Genomic DNA, 22,500 nt, shown 5'->3' with positions numbered 1-22,500 from the left:
TTCACTGAATCTTTTGAAAATTGGGAAACTTAAATGCAAATGTTTGCTTTATTTGGCGTTGCTCCATTATTTCTTCGACAAAATGCAGCGTGAACGCAAACTGAACCAAAATGAAAAATGCAAAAAACGGTGCAACTTCACCACCGAAACGCGCCGAAATCTACCGAACTATTCACAAAAGGGAAGAGGAGAGAGAGACTTCTCTGCACAGTCTGTCTGCCTCTCCACCACTTCCACTACCTCCTATAACAATATCAATAGTTATGTACAGACTGTCCACTGGCCCACTGTTTACTGCTTTATTCTTATATTGTCCATATTCTCTTATATTGTCCATATTCTCTTATATTGTCCATATTCTCTTATATTGTCCATATTTAATGCTGGTCTCTAGACTTTATCCTTGCACTATTGGACTTATTTGCACTACTACCATGACACACTCTCATACCATAGACTAGAGCACCTTACCATGCATACTTCATGTGGATTTTTTATTTAGTATCTTTTCTTTTCTTGTCCATATTATTCATGTGGATCTGTTATTATTATCATCCTGTTTATGATGTATGTGTATGTTGTGTGTGATGTCTGTAAGCTACAGGGACCTTGAATTTCCCCTTGGGGATCAATAAAGTATCTATTCATTTTTACTTATTACCTTCTACCTACCTACCTACCTACCCATCTATCTTACTATCTTCTTACTTACCTACCTACCATTCCCATCTTCTATCTTCTTACTACCTACCCACCCATCATATCTTTAATTATCTACTTCTTAATCTTACTACCACCTACCTATACATACTATCTTCCTTACCACCCCACCTATCTTAATTATCTTCTACCTACCCATACCATCTTACTCACTTCTTACTTACCTACCTACCTTACTATCTTTCTTACTACCTACCTACCCACCCATCTATCTTACTATCTTTCTTACTACCTACCTACCTACCCACCCACCCATCTATCTTACTATCTATCTTTCTTACTACCTACCTACCTACCCACCCACCTATCCATCTACCTACCTACCTACCTACCTACCTACCTACCTACCTATCGGTGTGAAAGAGCCCTAAGTTTCGTGCTTGGCGTTCGTCGTGGTTACCTTTCACTGTCGTCAGTCTGGTGATCTCGTTCTTGAGGCGTTCTAAAAAGATCAACAGCGTTCCAGGAAGTTCAGCGGGCAGCCGGTCTCCTACACAACCAGACGGGGAAACATAAAGACGACGAAAGCAGAAAAGCCAAACAAACGGAGGAATCGCTGCATCACAGCGGGCGCCACGGCGCCGTGACCGACAGACGGCGGTTACCTAAGTTACAGATGATCTGTCCCATGCAGGAGATGGCTCGTTCTTTGACTTCCTGGTCGATGTCGGCGGCCTTCAGGCGTTTGATTGTGCAGGTGAACAGGTCGTTGATGTAAGGGGAGGGGTCGAAGCTGTCGGAGCTCTCTGATAGGTTGTCCAGAGGTCGGATCACCTGGAAGAGAGAAATTATAGAATCAGCTGTAAAAAAAGGGTGAAGAGAGTCGGGCTGCACGATATGAAAATTACAAAAATATGCGATAACGTTCAATATGGCTATAACGATATTACTTGGGATAAACGAACAGATATTAAAAGTGAACTCAGTTCTGCTGCTTTCAGTATTCTGCTAAAAAGATTGCTTGTGCAGCCCTGTTAGAGGGTTGAAGAAGTTTCGGAGGTTGCAGGTTTGATTCCCACTATGGGAGCAACTTTCTCACAACGTTTTAGATGCCTTTTGCCCTTTGGAATGCGCTAGAGCCCGACCAATATTATCGGCCAATATTAGGCATTTTCCGAACGATCGGTATTTATAATGGCCAATATTTATTTTAATATTCATTCATAATAGAGCTGGGCAATATATCGATATTATATCGATATCGTGATATGAGACTGGATATAGTCTTAGATTTTGGATATCGTAATATGACATAAGTGTCTTTTCCTGGTTTTAAAGGCTGCATTACAATAAAGTGATCAAAGTAAAGTCATTTTCTGAACTTACCAGACTGTTGTAACTGTTCTATTATTCACCTTTACCCACTTAGTCATTATAGCCACATTACTGATGATTATTTATCTAAAATCTCATTGTGTAAATATTTTGTGAAAGCACCAATAGTCAACACTACAATATCGTTGCAGTATCGATATCGAGGTATTTGGTCAAAAATATCGTGATATTTGATTTTCTCCATATCGCCCAGCCCTAATTCATCAGAATCATTTATAATGACAAATATATGATCCTGATAAATGCGCCCAGCGCCAGAGGAGATCAGAGCGTAGAAACAAAGACTCGTCTCTCTGCACCAGATGAGGGGCATGCACCCTCGCTGTCTGATATGTTTAGGGAAATCCTGCAAGAAAGTGCCTCAAAAAATAATAATAATAATAATAATAATAACAACAACAATACGTAAGCTATTCTGTTCTTAGGCTACTATATACTGTATGTGACTATCAGATTGTAGCCATATTTCTGCTAGATATTTAATTAATTATTAATTAAACTTTAATATTAATTTATACAATTGCAATGCCTTGATTTTAGTAAAGTTAGTACACAGTCATAGCCATAAATGCAATGCTACTAATAATTGGCATAATTTCTTTCGGTGTTTCGGTTTTTGGTCTTTGTTTCCTCTTTTTCATTTCATTTATATAAAAACCCCTTCAACCATGTTCTGAGTGTTGGCGTTGCAGAGTCTGTCCACCAGAGGGCGCTCTACAACCTCCCTGTTGGCCACACTCTAAGTTTCATATCTTAAGTTTGTATTTTTATACATTTTATTTATCAGAACTTTAATATATTTTGATGTTCTGTTGTGACAATAAAACAAACAAGTTTATTTTTAAACTGCATTATCATATTGTTTTAGTGAGGACTCGTAAATAACTATAAATAACTAATGTTAGGGAAATCTGTTTATATTTTGTTACGAGTTTCTGGATTTTTTATTTTTATTTTTTAAATATATAATCGGCCGATATATCGGAATATAGGATTTTTAAATCACCAAATATTTGTATCGGTCTTAAAAATCCTTTATCGGTGGGGCTCCACTGTTTTCACATTTATTTTTCTTCATCACTCAAACCTCAATTTGAAAAGTTTTTCATCTTTTTTCCACAAAAGTAATGAACTGTCCGTAGCAGATGGTGTACATGCACTGACAGCAGAGCAAAAATAAAAGTTAATAAAAAAACAACAACTCCCAGTCACGTAACTGTTCTGAGCGGAACTTGAAGCAGCGTTCAAAACAAAAAACAACCGTATGGCTACAACGAACCAAAGGCCCCTACCTGAATGACAGCTCGGCTATTATACACCAGCTGATGCAATTACCGCATTAATCAGCCGATTGTCAAAAGGCTGTGACGATAAGCCACGCGTCAAGATCAATTAACACAAATTACCAGTTTACAGTGAGTCCAACTTACTGTGAACGTCACTGCATTTATGCACAAGCTTATCAAAATTAAAGTTAATATCGAAATCATGATTTTGGCTCCAACGCCCACCTTGACGAGCTGCTGAGTGACGAGCAGAGCCTCGGAGGTGATCTTGTAGAAGGGGTCTCCCACGCACGCCACCACGGGCGGGACGAGGGCGGGCACGTGGGCGTGGAAGGCGTGCGCCGGGTGTGTGACCATGATGACGTGGAGGCACGCCAAGGCGTCGATTTTTAGGTTGGAGCTGCTCGACTTATCGTTCAGAGAGAAGATGATACCTGAAAAACAAAAGACGCTACAATTACTAACACTGATAATACTTGTAATCACCAGGGCTGTGTGCTCGACTGAAGAAAGTCTCAGTCGACTAACAACTCATTCAACTGTATCGACTAATCGATTAGTTGATTTAATAAAACTTATGTATTATTATTATTAATCCACAGATCTGTAAATCTGAGTTTGTCCGCAAAAGCACCACTTTAATTCTTGTGTTTACCAGAGATGAGTTCGTACGTTTCTTGGAAATAAGTCATTCAGCATGAAAAAAAAAAAGCATCAAACATGACTAATGGACTAAAGAGATCTAAAGCCTGGTTCACACGGGACGATTTTAAAATTGTCGGCCGATTTTCCAATCCTGAGAGACCCCCCACACACGGTGATAAAAAATCACGGGTCTAACAGTTTTGGTCGTACAGTGTGCGGTGCGCAGCGCACGGCAAAATCAACACATCGCACACGAACCGATTTGACTCCGGAGCATTTGCCCAGGTCAGACGGGAAATCTCCGCCAAAATCCGCGAGATCAAACGTGACTTCAGGGTAAACGATCATTGCTGACGAAGAGGATGCAGCGGCGATAGTTTGTAGTGTGTTTTTTAACCGAAAAAAAACATTATCAAAAGAAAAGGCGATGGTCAAAGAAGACAGCGCGAGCATGGACTATACTCAGCTACATCATGATATGGAGGCGATTTGTTTTTTCTCATAGAAATGTCTTTAGGTATTACACAGATTAATAAACGTTCATATATTCGTTTCCATGTACTGTGGTGGACTGCAGTTGTGGATGTAGTTATGCCCATCGACTTTATTTATTTTACACAGGCTGCATGCTCGTTTGTCCCCGGGGGGCACACGAGGAGAAATCGGGCCAAATAAATCCAACATGTTGGATATCCCTGATTTGAGATCCGAGCAGACGAGAGCAGTCTTAACATACCACACACGGCAGGAATATCGGATCAGATTATTTTACCATAATCGGAGCATCCTTAAGATTGTCGGGAGGGGTGAATCGGGCTAAAATCGGCCTAATTATCCTGGCGTCTGAACCAGGCTTTAGTCGACTAAGACCAAAACCACCGATTAGTCGACTAATCGCCTAACAGGGAGCAGCCCTGGTAATTAGAGATGCACCGATAGAGCGGCCGGTGACCGGGACTGGCCGGTTTTATCGTGCTCGGCCATGACCGCCGATGACCGGCAGGTCAGTCTGCCGATTTCATGCCGGTCAACGCTACAATTAACTGACAACAGAAGTTATACGAGTTACAGTTCTCAAGGACGCACGCACACACGGACGCCACACAGCACACGCTCGCTTCTTCCTTTCTGTCAACTTCGTGTGGCGCGTAGCCGCTCGCGGTGTGAAGCGTGTCGGCGCTATTCTCGCACATGTAGGGAACCTGGTGAATTAACCTGCAACATGTCAGCTGTTTGGGGATTCTTCAGCGTGTGTGCAGAAGGTAACAAGTTTGCAATATGCAACACCTGCGAGGAGACAGTAGGGCGTGGAGGGACCACACCAAGAACCAAAATCACATTTTTAGTTGGATATTGGATTTAAAAAAAAAAAAGAAGGAAATGGTTCTAACGTTGCTCTTTAGACGTGTGTGAATGTCCCACACCAGGAATCATTTATATAGTTCTATTATATAGTGATCCATTATCTGTTCAAAACATGTTCTTTTAAAGAAAAGAGAGAAAATAAATATTTGCGTGTGCTGTAAAGTGGTCAGAAAAAATGAAATCGGAATCGGCTAAAATCGGTATCGGCTGGTCTAACTCAAAGAGAATCGGAATCGGCCTAGAAAGTTGTAATCAGTGCAGTTTTATTTGTAATACATACCGCTGAAAATAGTCCCCAACCATCGCAGTATTTTAGAGCTGCAAAGATTAAATCGATTAGTTGTCAACTACTGACTTAAATCGCCAACTATTTTGATATTCAATTTAAGTCATTTTTTATGAAAAAACAAACAGTAAAACCTTTGATGTCAGCTTGTTAAATGTGAATATTGTTCTAGTGTCTTCTCTCCTCTGGGACAGTAAAGTGAATGTCTGAGTTGTGGACACAACGAGACATTTGAAGACGTTATCTTGGGGCTTTTTGGGGAAAGACTGATCCAGATAGATAGATTAGTTTAGATTAAAAACTACAGCAACCAGCTGCAACTTCACTTCAGGACCTGTGACCCAAATACGGTTGAAAAAGGAGTCATTTCTTAGTAGATTAACAAAGTTGATTGAATGCTTTCATTAAATATGCATCGCTCCCAAGTGTTTTGGGCCAGTTAGGGCTGATTTCCTACATCCTTAAACAGACGATTAATGAATAATGACCGTGTTCTTCTGCCTTCTTCTTGATAACAGAAGAGATTAAACTTTATACTTTATATTTACTGGATGTTTGTTACAGAGATGGTGATGTAGCAGCATGTTTGCAGCTTAAAATGATCCCAAACTTTCTGTCGTTTTCTCTCGCCTGTCTCTCCTCTTAGACCCTCGCTATTTTCGTCTTCCTTCATTTGTAATCTGGGCCGCTTGTTGTTTATATACTGTCTGTGCTTGTGTTGTGTCCGCAGAAGCACACATCTCTTGTGCGCTAGTAATAATCCTCCGTGCGGAAACACAGTGAGCCGTACAACCTCAATTACGTTGATTTAACGAAGCTTCGAGGCAAAGAATTTTGCTTCGAGGATTTTTTGTAATCGCATTATTCGAGTTATTCGAGGAATCGTTTCAGCCCTAGTTGCATTCGGAAAGTAAAAATCAAAACGGAGATAAAATGTCTGTCAATTCCAGGGTTTCTCCCAGAAAAGTTGTTTAGCCCGATGGATGGCAAGCGTGTTTTTGTGACCAGGGCCCGGCTGGGGCCCGGCTGGGGCCCGGCTGGGGCCTGGCTGGGGCGGCCCGGCTGGGGCGGCCCGGCTGGGGCGGCCCGGCTGGGGCGGCCCGGCTGGGGCGGCCCGTCTGGGGCCCAGCTGGGGCCGGTCCCAGACTGATGGCAGCGTTAAAGTAGAGCCTAAAAGTTCCTGTGATTTTTATTTTATTTTTATTTATCCTTTATTTTACCAGGTGATGTCCCATTGAGATAGTCAAATCTCTTTTACAAGGGAGCCCTGGAGCAACAGTACAGTACCATGATAACAGAATCATGGATGGAACCGCAAAATTCAGAATTTAAAAAGCGCTATAAGAGAGATTCCAGAGGGCCGTTCATTAAAAAGGTGCACTATGACTTCCTGCATGGTTTCAGCGCAAATTCATTTTTGTCTTAAATCGTAGACATCTCTCCTTGATCCGCTAGCTGCCTAAAAACATAAAGCTATACATTTGTAAGTTTTTAAAGATGTACAGTACGTCTTCAGTAGGAACCAATGGGCTTGGAGCTGAGAGCCACAGAGAGAGTAGTAGTTGTAGGAGTAGCCGTGGTGTAGTATTACCTGGTATTAGTACAGGGATGTGGGTATTACCTGGTATTAGTACAGGGATGTGGGTAGTCAGTGTGTAGTATTACCTGGTATTAGTACAGGGATGTGAGTATTACCTGGTATTAGTACAAGGATGTGGGTATTACCTGGTATTAGTACAGGGATGTGGGTATTACCTGGTATTAGTACAATGATGTGGGTATTACCTGGTATTAGTACAGGGATGTGGGTATTACCTGGTATTAGTACAGGGATGTGGGTATTACCTGGTATTAGTACATTACCTGGTATTAGTACAGGGATGTGGGTATTACCTGGTATTAGTACAGGGATGTGGGTATTACCTGGTATTAGTACAGGGATGTGGGTATTACCTGGTATTAGTACAGGGATGTGGGTAGTCAGGGCTCCAGGGAGGACGTTCACCAGCTCAGTCAACATGTTGAAACAACACTGACGGGTTTTGACACTTTTCTCCTTCAGCTGCTTGTGAAGAGCTTTTACTATCATGGGGACCTGCAGACAGAGAGAGAGACAGACAGAAAGAGAGAGAGACAGACAGAGTGAAAGAGACAGGTAAATAAATAAATAAAAATAAATAAATGCTGTCTGTTAAAGGGATACGCCACCGTTTGTTGAAATAGTTTTTATCACGGTCTCCTCTAGCTGTAGATAGGTGGGGTCTCCCCTAGCTGTAGATAGGTGAGGTCTCCTCTAGCTGTAGATAGGTGAGGTCTCCTCTAGCTGTAGATAGGTGGGGTCTCCCCTAGCTGTAGATAGGTGGGGTCTCCCCTAGCTGTAGATAGGTGAGGTCTCCTCTAGCTGTAGATAGGTGGGGTCTCCCCTAGCTGTAGATAGGTGGGGTCTCCCCTAGCTGTAGATAGGTGGGATCTCCTCTAGCTGTAGATAGGTGGGGTCTCCTCTAGCTGTAGATAGGTGGGGTCTCCTCTAGCTGTAGATAGGTGGGGTCTCCTCTAGCTGTAGATAGGTGAGGTCTCCTCTAGCTGTAGATAGGTGGGGTCTCCTCTAGCTGTAGATAGGTGGGGTCTCCCCTAGCTGTAGATAGGTGGGGTCTCCTCTAGCTGTAGATAGGTGGGGTCTCCTCTAGCTGTAGATAGGTGAGGTCTCCTCTAGCTGTAGATAGGTGGGGTCTCCCCTAGCTGTAGATAGGTGGGGTCTCCTCTAGCTGTAGATAGGTGAGGTCTCCCCTAGCTGTAGATAGGTGAGGTCTCCTCTAGCTGTAGATAGGTGGGGTCTCCCCTAGCTGTAGATAGGTGGGGTCTCCCCTAGCTGTAGGTCTCCCCTAAAATGTTTGCTTTATTTGGCGTTGCTCCATTATTTCTGGGTGGCGCTCACCGTTCGACAAAATGCAGCGTGAACGCAAACTGAACCAAAATGAAAAATGCAAAAAACGGTGCAACTTCACCACCGAAACGCGCCGAAGTCTACCGAACTATTCACAAAAGGGAAGAGGAGAGAGAGACTTCTCTGCACAGTCTGTCTGCCTCTCCACCAATCGAGCAGCCCTACCAGAAATCCAATTCAAAGTCTTCCAAGTAATGAATTTGCGACCTTAGAGCATAATTAAATACTTCCTGATTTAAAAGCACATGCTGGTGTAGAACACTACCTGGCTCTGCAGCATGGTCAGTGGCGTTTCTCCCTGTTCCATGGCGTCTGGGTCAGCCAACCAGCTCTGAGCCGGCCGGGTCTGTTTGAGCAGCGACAGGTAGGCGTGGAAAACATCCGCCTTCACGTTCTCCTCCCTCTCCTGCAGACAGACAGGCAGACAGACAGACAGACAGGTAAGGGCAGTCAGTTAGAGATTAGTCCATCAAAGCGTGATTTACGGTTCTGCGTTAAAATCGGAGACGCCCCAACTCGAGCTACTTTCCTGTATCTGAGTCACGGGGGTCCGCCATGGCCACGCTAGGGTTGCACGATATTTACTAAATGTGATATTGTGATATCCTGAATACGATACGATTTCCTGAATCGTAGCCCAAGAATTATTTCGTAATAGGGACCCTGTTTGTTTTGTTCACAAGGCATATTTTTTTACGACTTCATGCAATTTTTTTGTATCGTATAAAAGGCCTTCTAATTCAATTCAATTTTATTTATAGTATCAAATCATAACAAGAGTTATCTCGAGACACTTTACAGATAGAGTAGGTCGAGACCACACTATGATTTACAAAGCCCCAACAATTCCAGTAATTCCCCCCCAAGAGCAAGCAGTTTGTGCGACAGTGGCGAGAAAAAACTCCCTCGGACAGACCCTGGCTGTAGGTAGGCGGTGTCTGACGATGCCGGTTGGGGGTGTGATGAACAAAGGCAATAAATAGGTTACAAAAGGAGTATCATGACTAAAGTTACTGCGACTGGTCCGTTTGGCCGTGGCTTGGCATTCCCCCTTTCCCACCGTGGTCAGAAAGCTGCAGCAGGAAAAGTTTAAAAGGTCCCATGACATGGTGCTCTTTGGATGCTTTTATATAGACCTTAGTGGTCCCCTAATACTGTATCTGAAGTCTCTTTTATATAGACCTTAGTGGTCCCCTAATACTGTATCTGAAGTCTCTTTTATATAGACCTTAGTGGTCCCCTAATACTGTATCTGAAGTCTCTTTTATATAGACCTTAGTGGTCACCTAATACTGTATCTGAAGTCTCTTTTATATAGACCTTAGTGGTCCCCTAATACTGTATCTGAAGTCTCTTTTATATAGACCTTAGTGGTCACCTAATACTGTATCTGAAGTCTCTTTTATATAGACCTTAGTGGTCCCCTAATACTGTATCTGAAGTCTCTTTTATATAGACCTTAGTGGTCCCCTAATACTGTATCTGAAGTCTCTTTTATATAGACCTTAGTGGTCCCCTAATATTGTATCTCTCTCTCTCATGGGGGGGCCAAATTCTCTGGGCGGGCAAAACAGAGAAAGGAGAGGTAACCTTGCTCCTTATGACCTCTTAAGGAGAAGATTCCTGATTGGTCCATCTGAGCTTTCATTTTCTCAAAAGGCAGAGCAGGATACCCAGGGCTCGGTTTACACCTATCACCATTTCTAGCCACTGGGGGACCATAGGCAGGCTGGGGGGAACTCATATTAATGTTTAAAAACCTCATAAAGTGAAATTTTCATATACCATGGGACCTTTAACACTTCCCAGCTCAGTCATGGAGTTGGAACGTGAAAAAAACGACAGGCGCACTCGTCTACAAGCAGTGGGATAGGAGTCCATCTATTATTTTTAGCTGGTTTACCCGTGTTTAAAAAAAAACCTGCATATACAGGAGAATGTTGTATTAGTTTCATTGACCGGTAGAGCCTGCAAGATCTAAAGTAATCAATAACTCCAGTGCATATTCTCCGGTTGAACTCAGGATCCTTTTTATTTATTTATTTTTTTTAAACCGCTGCTGTCAAAGCGAGTTAAGATCTCGGAGATTAGGAGCTGAAGACAAAGCTCCAGAGTGAGGAGGTGATGAAGGAGTGAGCAGCGGGCAGAGTTTGACGGTACCTTGAAGCGACAGACGAGTGCAGGAGAGACGGAGCGGTAAAACTCTGGCAGCATCTCGTGACGGGTTGAGACGACGGCGTCCAAACACTTGGCGGCCGCCCGTCGCACCTTCCAGCTCATGTCGTCATCGTCGCTGTACTCATCATCGCTGCCTGGACACACAGAAAGACACAGGATTGGGGTTTTTTTTTAGTTAAAAAGACGCTGAAAACATTATTTATCAATCAGCTTTTTACTGATTACTGCTTCCTAGGGCTCCTGCACACTGAATAAATAAATATCTGTACCCATTTATAATATCTAATCTTAAATGTTACCATCTCGTTACATTTTTAATTAGAATATGATTTTTAGTTTCATACTGCTTAGTAACTTGTTTTTATATTTATTATATACAAAGTTTTGTATTGTGTTTTGTATTGTAGCCATATATTTCTGCTAGATATTTTTTTAATTAAACTTTAATATTAATTTATACAATTGCAATGCCTTGATTTTATTAAAGTTAGTACACAGTCATAGCCATAAATGCAATGGTACTAATAATTGGCATAATTTCTTTCGGTGTTTCGGTCTTGGTTTCCTCTTTTTCGGTTTTTGGTTTCGGCCAAGAATTTTCCAAGAACTAATCTTAAATGTTACCATGTCGTTACATTTTTAATTAGAATATACTTTTTTGTTTCATACTGCTTAGTAACTTGTTTTTATATTTATTATATACAAAGTTTTGGGGCGATCACAGAAGGCTTGTATCACGTGGACGCACCGACAGTGTTACAGTCATTGCTACAGAAACTACGCACTGTAGCTTTAAGAAGACACAAGAACAATATGCATTTGTTTTATATGCATTATCCATACAGTAAGTTAGATCTGGAACAATATAAGGTGGCTTAAAAAATACTTAATTTTAAAACAGTATTACAATGGACTTTGCTTTCATGTCACTTCTGTGGTTTACAGGCTTATTGATAATCTATTATCACCCAGAAATTAGGGATGTAATCAAAATTTAATCGTGATTATGATTTTGGCTCCCAATGATCACAAAAACTGAATTATCGAATAACAATTATTTAGCTCATTACCAGCAAGTATACAATTATTTTCTCGTGTTCTGAATGAAAAAAATAAAATTTAGTATTAAGGCAAATTTGAAAGTTGTATGTATTTTTTTTTGTATTTGGTTTACAGGCTTATTGATAATCTGGCTGCGTGAGCGTGTCCGTTTTTATTTCGGCTCCCATGGTAACAGGTCAGAGCGTGCACATTGCCTCCGTGACACGCACGTCTCGTGAGCGTGCTAGAAATAGGACCGGCGCCTATTTTTCACGCGACACGCAAGCGTGTTGGGTGCGTTTCCGGGCGAAACAGAACAGGAGAAGATGTTAATATGTGGTTTAGACTAGGGATGCACCGAATATTCGGCCACCGAACATTTCCGACCGAAAATACTTTTATCACCGAAACAATACGGCCGAAATGTTGCGATGAAGCAAACAGAAACCGCGACCTGCGCGTGTGTCGGTACCCGATCCGTTACACCTGCAAAGCGTCTCCTAGGCAACGAGGAGGAGACGGACCACGCAGTGAAAACAATGAAAAGTAGCTCTTAGAGTCTGTCAGCACACGTTTCAGGGAGATCTATTCGGATCCTCTGCACTTCATCGCGACTGGACTTGATCCGCGTTATAAAGACCGTTAACTTGGATGCGGAAATAAAGCAGCGCGCACGAGAAATGATCCAGGTTGCCATGGAGACGGAGCGGCGCCCAGCGCAGGAGGAGATCTTAGCACAGAAAAAAAGACTCGTCTCTCTGCACCAGATGAGGGACATGCACCCTCGCTGTCTGATATGTTCAGTGAAATCCTGCAAGAAAGTGCCTCAAAAAATAATAATAATAATAATAATAATAATATAATAATAATAAGTAAGCTATTCTGTTCTTAGGCTACTGTATACTGTATGTGACTATCAGATTGTAGCCATATTTCTGCTAGATATTTTTTTAATTAAACTTTAATATTAATTTATACAATTGCAATGCCTTGATTTTATTAAAGTTAGTACACAGTCATAGCCATAAATGCAACGGTACTAATAATTGGCTTAATTTCTTTCGGTGTTTCGGTCTTGGTTTCCTCTTTTTCGGTTTTCGGCCAAGAATTTTCATTTCGGTGCATCCCTAGTTTAGACACAAATACAGCAGCAGCAGCAGCAGCACGCGTCAGACACGTTTCCGGGGTGTAAAGACGTAGAAAACGCCACGCAGCAGAAACGCCACGCAGCCGCCACGCAGCCGCCACGCAGCCGCCACGCAGCCGCCACGCAGCCAGCGTGCAGGAGGCCTTCTGCAGTTTGACACGAGAACGTAGTTTCCTGTCACAGCTTCTCAGTGAGTGTGTGGTATACTTCGTACAGTAGCATGTGCACAATCCTGGAGGTAACCGGCTCCATGCCTAGCTTAGCAGCACAGATCCTGGAGGTAAGCGAAACCCATCTAGCCTAGCTTAGCACAGATCCTGGAGGTAACCGGCTCCATCTAGCCTAGCTTAGCACAGATCCTGGAGGTAACCGGCTCCATCTAGCCTAACTTAGCACAGATCCTGGAGGTAACCGGCTCCATCTAGCCTAGCTTAGCACAGATCCTGGAGGTAAACGGCTCCATCTAGCCTAGCTTAGCACAGATCCTGGAGGGAACCCGGCTCCATCTAGCCTAGCTTAGCACAGATCCTGGAGGTAACCGGCTCCATCTAGCCTAGCTTAGCACAGATCCTGGAGGTAACCGGCTCCATCTAGCCTAGCTTAGCACAGATCCTGGAGGTAACTGGCTCCATCTAGCCTAGCTTAGCACAGATCCTGGAGGTAACCGGCTCCATCTAGCCTAGCTTAGCACAGATCCTGGAGGTAAACCGGCTCCATCTAGCCTAGCTTAGCACAGATCCTGGAGGTAACCGGCTCCATCTAGCCTAGCTTAGCACAGATCCTGGAGGTAACCGGCTCCATCTAGCCTAGCTTAGCACAGATCCTAGAGGTAACCGGCTCCATCTAGCCTACTGCTCCCAATAAGTGACAACATAACGCCAACATGTTCCTATTTACATGTTGTGATTTGTAGAGTCACAGGGTGTACAGATAACAAGGTCACGTGACACACAGCCATCTTCTAACGTATACATACTGGGAACTATATTCTCAGAAGGCGAAGCACTGCTACTTCTGCTACTTGGGCGGAGTGATTTGCTCGCAGAACTCCAGGTGAACTCTCTGCTCCTCACCACGGGGCTCCTCAGGTGCTATTTTGTCACTTATTGGGAGCAGTGGTGGGTGCGTCAGACAGAGTTGGGGCACGCACGGAGATGAGAAGGGTATGTATGGACTTGTCCAACTCTGGGGGACACGCTGAATAAGACAAAGACCCAATAAGTCAGCGTGTTCCTTTAAGACCCTGCCGAAACCCTGATTCTTAACATATAGTTAATGCTAGTTGCATCCGATTCTGCTGACTTCTAAATGTAGTACCTTGGTAATCTTCATCGTTCTGCTCGGCGTCCATGGCGTTATCGTCCTCGTCTTCATCGTCAAAGTTGTAGTTGGGGTCGTAGGTCAGGTAGCGCAGGCAGAGCGAGATGACCGTGGAAACGTGGGGGTAAACTTCTTTGGGACACCTGTAACAAATTTAAAAATTTAAATTAAAACAGGAACAACTACAGCTGTAGTAGTATAGTAGTACTTAGCAGGCTGTACTGCGGTGTGTATTACCTCCTAACAAAGGACTCAAAGGCCTGGATGCAGTACTCTCGGAGCTCGTCATCGTCAACGTTACAGAACTTCACTACCAGAGGAATAATCTTCTCCAGATACTCTCCTAGACAGACAGACAGACAGACAGACAGACAGAGAAAGACAGACAGACAGACAGACAGACAGAGAAAGACAGACACAGACAGAGAGACAGACAGACAGACAGACAGAGAAAGATAGACAGACAGAGACAGACATAGACAGACAGAGACAGACATAGACAGACAGAGACAGACAGAGACAGACAGACAGAGACAGACATAGACAGACAGAGACAGAGCGACCGACAGAGACAGACAGAGATGGACATAGACGGACAGAGAGAAAGACAGACCGAGACAGACAGACAGAGAGAAAGCGAGAAAGACAGAGAGAGACAGAGAGAGAGAGAGACAGAGAAAGACAGACAGAGAGAAAGACAGACAGACAAACAGAGACAGACAGAGATGGACATAGACGGACAGACAGACACAGACAGAGACAGAGACAGACAGACCAAAAAAGACAGAGAGAAAGAGACAGACAGACAGGTTAGAGGACAGTTTGTAAAAAGACATCCTGAAACACTTTCCGTTAGTGATTAAAGTTAAAAAGACAAAAGTTTATGATGAAAGTCAAACCCAGAAGACAAACCGAGACGTCGTGAAAAGCTTGTTATGAATTTGTGCTTTTCTTTGGATTTATACTTGTTATACTTCTTGTTTTTTAGTCGTTACGTGTACGTGCGGCTGCGGTGTAGATGGCGTGCTTCCAAGAACGTGTGTGTACTGAGTTCTTGCTTTGTGCCGCTTTCAGACAAATTACTTGGAATTAAATCAAAAGAAAGGATCTGATAAAAAGACCACAGATAAAAAGGAAATTGCAGTTATATTTCAAAGTGTAGTTTTCTACTGATGGCAGCATGTTTGTGGCAGTAGTGTTAATTTTGTCACCTATTTTTAATTTAGTCTTAGTCTTGTGCCAAAAAAATTTCTTAGTCAAGTTTTAGTCGACTAAAAGTCTCGCCATTTTAGTCAAGTTTTAGTCAAAACAATTTAGTCTTTTTTTAAATAAATTATTTCTGATAACCATTTCAGACAAATAGTTATAAAAATAAATAAATGCTATATATATATATATATATATATATATATATATATATATATATATATATATATATATAAATAAATAAGTTATATAAATATTCAAGTTTTAGTCAAAAGAGAACTCAAGGTATCTTAGTCAAGTTTTAGTGGACTAAAAGTCTCGCCATTTTAGTCAAGTTTTAGTCAAAACAATTTAGTCTTTTTTTTAATAAATTATGTCTGATAACCATTTCAGACAAATAGTTATAAAAATAAATAAATGCTATATATATATATATATATATATATATATATATATATATATATATATATATATATATATATATATAAATATTGAGCCTCTTCCTTAACGACAAAAACAACCACTGCGGAGGGAAAGGGATATTTTACAATAAAATAAATGCAGCACGCAAACGGGGCCGGGTATTTCAAGTGAGCGACGCCAACATGTGTTGTTTTTCAGAACGGCAGCTGCAGACTGTCGATGCGTCTGCGTGTTGGAAATAGAGACAAACCTTTACACCGTTTAGCTGTCAGCATTTTAACTGTGTTAAATCCAACTGCTAGCTAACGGTATGCTAACGTTACCTGCTGCCAAGTGTATTGTTAACTAGCTAACGGTATGCTAACGTTACCTGCTGCCAAGTGTAGTGTTAACTAGCTAACGGTATGCTAACGTTACCTGCTGTCAGGTGTAGTGTTAACTAGCTAACGGTAGGCTAACGTTACCTGCTGCCAAGTGTAGTGTTAACTAGCTAACGGTAGGCTAACGTTACCTGCTGCCAAGTGTAGTGTTAACTAGCGCCCCGTGCAGCGATGTTTCGGTTGACTCTAACGTCCGTTTAGGAGCATCAGAGAGAAGCGCAGGCTGTACGGTCGTTAGGGCACCTGTCGGTGCCGTAGCAACGGGTCTCGGTAACAGCTGAATATTCTATCTCATGATGAAAAAGTAGAGACGATTGTAGACGAAAATGAAGAGAGATTTTATCTTAGTTTTTATTTTATGCCAAACATTTTAGTCTCGTCTTTTTTCGTCAACAATAATGCACGTTAATTTAGTCTCAGTCAGCGTTTTTGGACATCGGCGCAGTCTCGTCATCGTCTCGTCTTAGTCGTGGAAAAAAAGGTCGTTGACGAACATATTTAGTCTCGTCTCGTCTGACGAAATTAACACTATGTGGCAGCCTTTCGTGATGCGTTTATGGCGCAAGTTAATACGCGATGGCGATGAAAAAACCCACATCTAGTGTGATTTTTGCACATTGCCCTATTTGATATGTTCTGCTGGATGACATCATGTGTTGGGTGGCCTGTCTCACCGATCCGGTGTCCAGCCTGTCTGCTGATGGCGGCCGTGCACTGGATGTAGGTTCTGGTCGTGGACATGTTGTCGTTCCGGCCCAGCTCGGTCAGCAGGTGCTCGATCAGATCGATGAAGACCAGATTCCCACAGGACATAACCAGGTGGCCCAGAGCCATGATGGTCCTCTGAGAACGGTTAAACCCACAGTCACAGGAACATAAGGACGACACGAATATAGAACTGCCACTGTTCATCATACCAGCTGTTATGATTATTATGAATTATGGATCGACCGATACGGATACTAAATATTAGTAGTTAATGAAACCGGTAACCGATATGCATTTACAGTGAAAATGAAAATCTTTAAGTCAAAATTAAGATTTTGGAATGCTACAAACTCCACAACAAAAACTTTGTTTAAATGCTTTTAGCAATTATTTAATAAATTATAAGCTTTCAACATAATACCCAGTAAGAGAGAGACATTAAAGTGCTCATATTATGCTCATTTTCAGGTTCATAATTGTATTTAGATGTTGTACCAGAATAGGTTTACGTGGTTTAATTTTCAAAAGACTTCATATTTTTGTTGTGCTGCACATTGCTGCAGCTCCTCTTTTCACCCTGTGTGTTGAGCTCTCTGTTTTAGCTACAGAGTGAGACATCTCACTTCTGTTCCATCTTTGTTGGGAGTCACACATACAAAGTACCTAGGTAAGGACTACTAGCCAGTCAGAAGCAGAGTATGAGGCCCTGACAGTACCTAGGTAAGGACTACTAGCCAGTCAGAAGCAGAGTATGAGGCCCTGACAGTACCTAGGTAAGGACTACTAGCCAGTCAGGAGCAGAGTATGAGGGCGTGCCCTGACAGTACCTAGGTAAGGACTACTAGCCAGTCAGAAGCAGAGTATGAGGGCGTGCCCTGACAGTACCTAGGTAAGGACTACTAGCCAGTCAGGAGCAGAGTATGAGGGCGTGCCATGCTAGCAGCTAGGTGAGCATTATAACGTGTGTTACAAAGTGACCACGTCTGTCTCTGAAGTAAAGGCTGGACTACAATAGAGCTGTTTGGAGCAGTTGGTGAACAGTGTTTTCTGTTGGAGATGGTAAGTCCCTTTTCCACTTTGTAAACCTGTTCCATGCACAAAAAAGATATATAACACAATAAAAGAAAAGGGAAAAAGCCAAAAAGCATAATATGAGCACTTTAAGTCAGACTCAGTGGTGAGTGAAACCGAAGCAGAGCGACAGACACAGAGCTGTAGAGGAGCCAAAGTAGAACACACTTTTTAATTCATTAACTTTAAATCGGTTATCAGGCAAATAAAATGCCAATACAGATAATCTGCAAACTGCAAAAAAAAACGGCCAGATAATCGGTCTATCCCAATTATGAATCATATTTCTTCATATCTGTATCAGTGTCTCTGTGTCCCAACTGGCAGTGGCAGATGGCCGCCCACCCACCAAGAGTCTGGGTCTGTCCAAGGTTTCTGCCTGGGGAAAAAAGGAAGTTTTTCCTCGCCACTTTAGCACCAAATGCTTGCTCTTGGAGGGAACTGTTGGCTCTTTGTAAATCATAGAGTGCGTTCTAGACCTACTCCATCTGTACAGTGTCCTGAGATAACTTCTGTTATGATTTGACACTAGAAATACAACTGATTTGCATTCTGGCTCCTAAAGTGGTGCTGGTAAGCACAGCAACGTAAAGGTCGGACGTACCTTTCTGACAGCCAGTCTGGGGGAGGTGAGCTGAGGGAGCAGACAGCTCAGGATGGAGGGATGGAAATTCACCAGCAGGCCTCCCTGTCTGCAGAGAGAAAAAAAAAAAAAAAAAAAAAAAAAAAAAAAAAAAGAGAGAGAGAGAGAGAGACACACACACACACACAAACACACACAGACTGTTAATTGTGGTCAAACTTATTCCACACAAAATGATCCTTAGTAGCAGAGTTGTGCTGTAGAGAGGTGGTCCCTCCCCTTCCAGGTGGACCACCGTGGGACCTTATTTCGGAAAAAATACGTACGGTAGTGAACGGGGAGAGACAAAAATAGGTTTCATCCTGTTTGAACTGAGCCATGAATTACACACATGATGTTCGTCAGTTTAAAAGATAGTTTAGCAAGTGAAGAGAGCTTGTCGTAGGTTTGTCGTAGTACCACTTAGTTAAGGCTGGGTATCGCTCAAAAATATTCAATACCGATACCAATACCGTGACTTTGATACTAATTTTATAAAAACAGAAAGAAATGACAACATCGCACGTTACGGCACAAATCTTTATTTATTTTACAGCTCTCACTACGTGCGACAGCCAATCGCAGTCATTATTAGATCTTGGTAGAAGCATGCTGCGTGCTTATTGGCTCTCTGACGGTGCTGAGATTTACTCCTTAGGAAGGGAAATTGGGTATTGTGGCCGGGTTGGCTCAGTGGGTAGAGCAGGCGCACATGTACTGAGAGGTTTATGCCTAGATGCAGAGGTCCAGGGTTCAAATCCGACCTGTTGGTATTTCCTGGGCCCGCTGAGTCAAGGAGTAAAGCTCTATATATGGGCGCATGCTCTACCAACTGAGCTACCTGGGCGCCCTTATATCACCCGGGAAGAGAAAGAACGAGCAAGATCTGTTTGGGGCGAGTTTTCTCTTTCTAATTACGTATTTTCACAGTCTGATACTTCAACAGTTTCTCGAAAAAACTGCAGTAATTCATGGCTCAAATCAAACAGGATTCTCTGAGAGAGAGAGAGAGAGAGAGAGAGAGAGAGAGAGAGAGAAAAGAAGAGACAGAGAAAAGAGAGAGAGAGAGAGAGAGAGAGACAGAGAGAGAGAGAGAGACAGAGACAGAGAGAGACAGAGAGAGACAGAGAGAGAGACAGAGAGAGAGAGAGAGACAGAGACAGAGACAGAGAGAGAGAGAGAGAGAGAGAGAGAGAGAGAGAGCACCCTGACACAACACTGTCCCTACCTTCATTAGTTTATTTGATTAACCACAAATTAGCACCTTTCTACAACTCTAACAGAGGGACCAAAGAACCAGGCTCCCTGTAGTTGTTTCCTATATTTTTAGCCCCAAAAGTAGTTTTTCAGAATAGATGGTGAAAACATCATTAACTGATATTTTTGGCCACAATAATCCTGAAAACGTGACACTGACACGTCCCTCGAAGGTAGAGCTAAACCAACCAAACATCCTAACCAGTTCTGTAGTGGTTGATGTGAGAGACAGACAGACAGACAGACAGACAGACAGACAGACAGACAGGAAGTGTACCTGCAGAGCATGTCAGCCATGATGTCGAGCGCCTCCAGCTGGACAGACACGTCTTCCTGTTTGGCGATGGCGCTCGTCAGACGCCCCGTTATCTTCTTACAAACACTGGCAGCGAGGGCAGAGCCTGAGAGACGCATTTACAATCAACAAAAACCATGTTAAGTTTCCTAGACACATTGCCACAATACAGCGTTTCCTCTATGGTGATTTTGTAGCGGCGGCCCGCCATGGCAACATTTCTGCCGCCACGGTATCGGGCAGACGCAATGATCCTGCCGACATAATGCACCCCCCCCCCGCCCCCCGGCCGGCAGCTAATCACATTGCAGTTCTGATAAATAAAATGTATAAAAATACAAACTTAAGTTACGAAACTTAAAGTCCTTTGAACAACAACAACACAATAACAATAAATAATAAATCAAAGAGTGCTGCCAACAGCGAGGTTGTAGAGCGCCCTCTGGTGGACAGACTACGCAACGCCAACAATCACAACATGGCTGATAGATAGATAGATAGATAGATAGATAGATAGATAGATAGATAGATAGATAGATAGATAGATAGATAGATAGATAGATAGATAGATAGATAGATAGATAGATAGATAGATAGATAGATAGATAGATAGATAGATAGATAGATAGATAGATAGATAGATAGATAGATAGATAGATAGATAGATAGATAGACAGACAGACAGACAGACCGGGCTCTAGTTTGGGTTTCCCTATGAGGAATTTCTTGTAAAATTCATTTTGTAGACCTGTTGTAGATGTTAAGTGCCCTATAGTTCCTCAAAAAAATACACTTCAATCACAACAGAAAATATGCCTCATTGTATGTTAATAGATATCTATCTATCTATCTATCTATCTATCTATCTATCTATCTATCTATCTAGTTGTTCAGACAGACCTGCCCCCACTGCTAGAAAAGAATCCTAAAACACTGTAATATCATAGTTGTCCCCGGGGCTGTGGTTAAGCCGTGACATCATGTTTTTGAAGTAACAGAAGTACTGGTTGTATTCGTACCGCTGGAGGCGGGCGGTAACTCTCCGATCACCGTTTTGAGTCCGATGGAGGAAATGTCTCGGAGCTGTTCTTTGTCCGACAGCATGTTGGTGCACAGAGTGTCCACGATCGTCTCCACCTGGTACTCCTTTACCTTGCTCACCAGGGGCCCCAGGCTGAGGTAAACAAACGCACCCACGGTTAAAAAGACACACAGTGAGCTGCAAACTAGGGCTGGGAATCGCCAATCATTTCCTGAAGGACCCGATTGGATTACATATCTGATTTAATATCAATTAGGTTAGGGAAATTTCAGTTACAACACAAATTCTTACTATTGCACATCACATCTGTACATGTTGTTCATACATTGCTCATATTACATAGCCATATTTATTCTGCTCTGATAAGGTGACTGCTAATACACTGCACATATTTATATTAAATTTATATTACGCTAAACCACCTTCTGTAAACCAACTGTCTACACTGCACTATATTTCTTGTCCTGTCCATGCACCACCTGTCTATACTTTGTATATCACGTTGCACTTTTCTGCTCTTTTTGCACTTCTGGTTGGAGGCAAACTGCATTTCGTTGTCTTTGTACTCTGCACAATGACAATAAAGTTGAATCTAATCTAAAAAAATGTTTAGCTTGGACAAAAAGATTCTCAGAGAGCTTCTGCTGTAAATTGTACAAGAAAGAAGCAACCCTCGGGCGCCTGGTTAGCTCACCTGGTAGAGCAGGCGCCCGTGTATTCCCCCTTCTCTCCCCTTTCAAGTCTAAGCTGTCCTATTCAAATAATGGCCTAAAAATGCCCCCCAAAAATAATCTTAAAAAAAAAAAAAAAACCAGAAAGAAGCATCCCTCAGATATTTTTTATAATGCACCAGATTAATGTTTACATTACGAATTGACCCCAAACGGTTTATTTAAAAGGACTTTTTACTTGTGGCCGGTTAGCTCAGTTGGTAGAGCAGGCACACACATATATTAAGGTTATTATTTCTCGATGCAGAAGGTCCAGGGTTCGAGTCCGACCTGTGACGGTTTCCTGCATGTCTTTCCCCTTTCACGTCTGAGCTGTTCTATCAATAAAAGGCAGAAATGCCCATAAAAATAATCTTTAAAAACATAAAACTTTACACTTAACGTGACAGAGAAACTACAGCAGCAGTCGACACAGTATCCGTAGACTACAGTCCGTCATGTGATGTCCTTACACATCCATTTTTTTTTTTATTAATTGATAGCACATCGCTCTAACGA

At 42.4% G+C, this 22,500-nt stretch overlaps 1 protein-coding gene across 1 annotated transcript in view; it reads right to left on the bottom strand.

Annotated features, from left to right (window-relative positions):
* The window catches only part of cand1 (cullin-associated and neddylation-dissociated 1), a 64,114-nt gene that overhangs the window by 28,715 nt on the left and 12,899 nt on the right, over positions 1-22,500 (bottom strand). Inside the window, 12 exon segments of the mRNA XM_039791231.1 lie at positions 1,121-1,210; positions 1,326-1,494; positions 3,567-3,775; positions 7,591-7,732; positions 8,847-8,987; positions 10,742-10,893; positions 14,265-14,410; positions 14,505-14,610; positions 16,951-17,119; positions 18,660-18,747; positions 20,212-20,335; positions 21,249-21,403. Coding sequence (XP_039647165.1) covers positions 1,121-1,210; positions 1,326-1,494; positions 3,567-3,775; positions 7,591-7,732; positions 8,847-8,987; positions 10,742-10,893; positions 14,265-14,410; positions 14,505-14,610; positions 16,951-17,119; positions 18,660-18,747; positions 20,212-20,335; positions 21,249-21,403 — 1,691 coding nt within the window.

This window comes from Perca fluviatilis, chromosome 23 (assembly GCF_010015445.1).
Source record: "Perca fluviatilis chromosome 23, GENO_Pfluv_1.0, whole genome shotgun sequence".
Lineage (NCBI taxonomy): Eukaryota > Metazoa > Chordata > Actinopteri > Perciformes > Percidae > Perca > Perca fluviatilis.
This window is presented reverse-complemented; position numbering and strand designations above follow the sequence as displayed.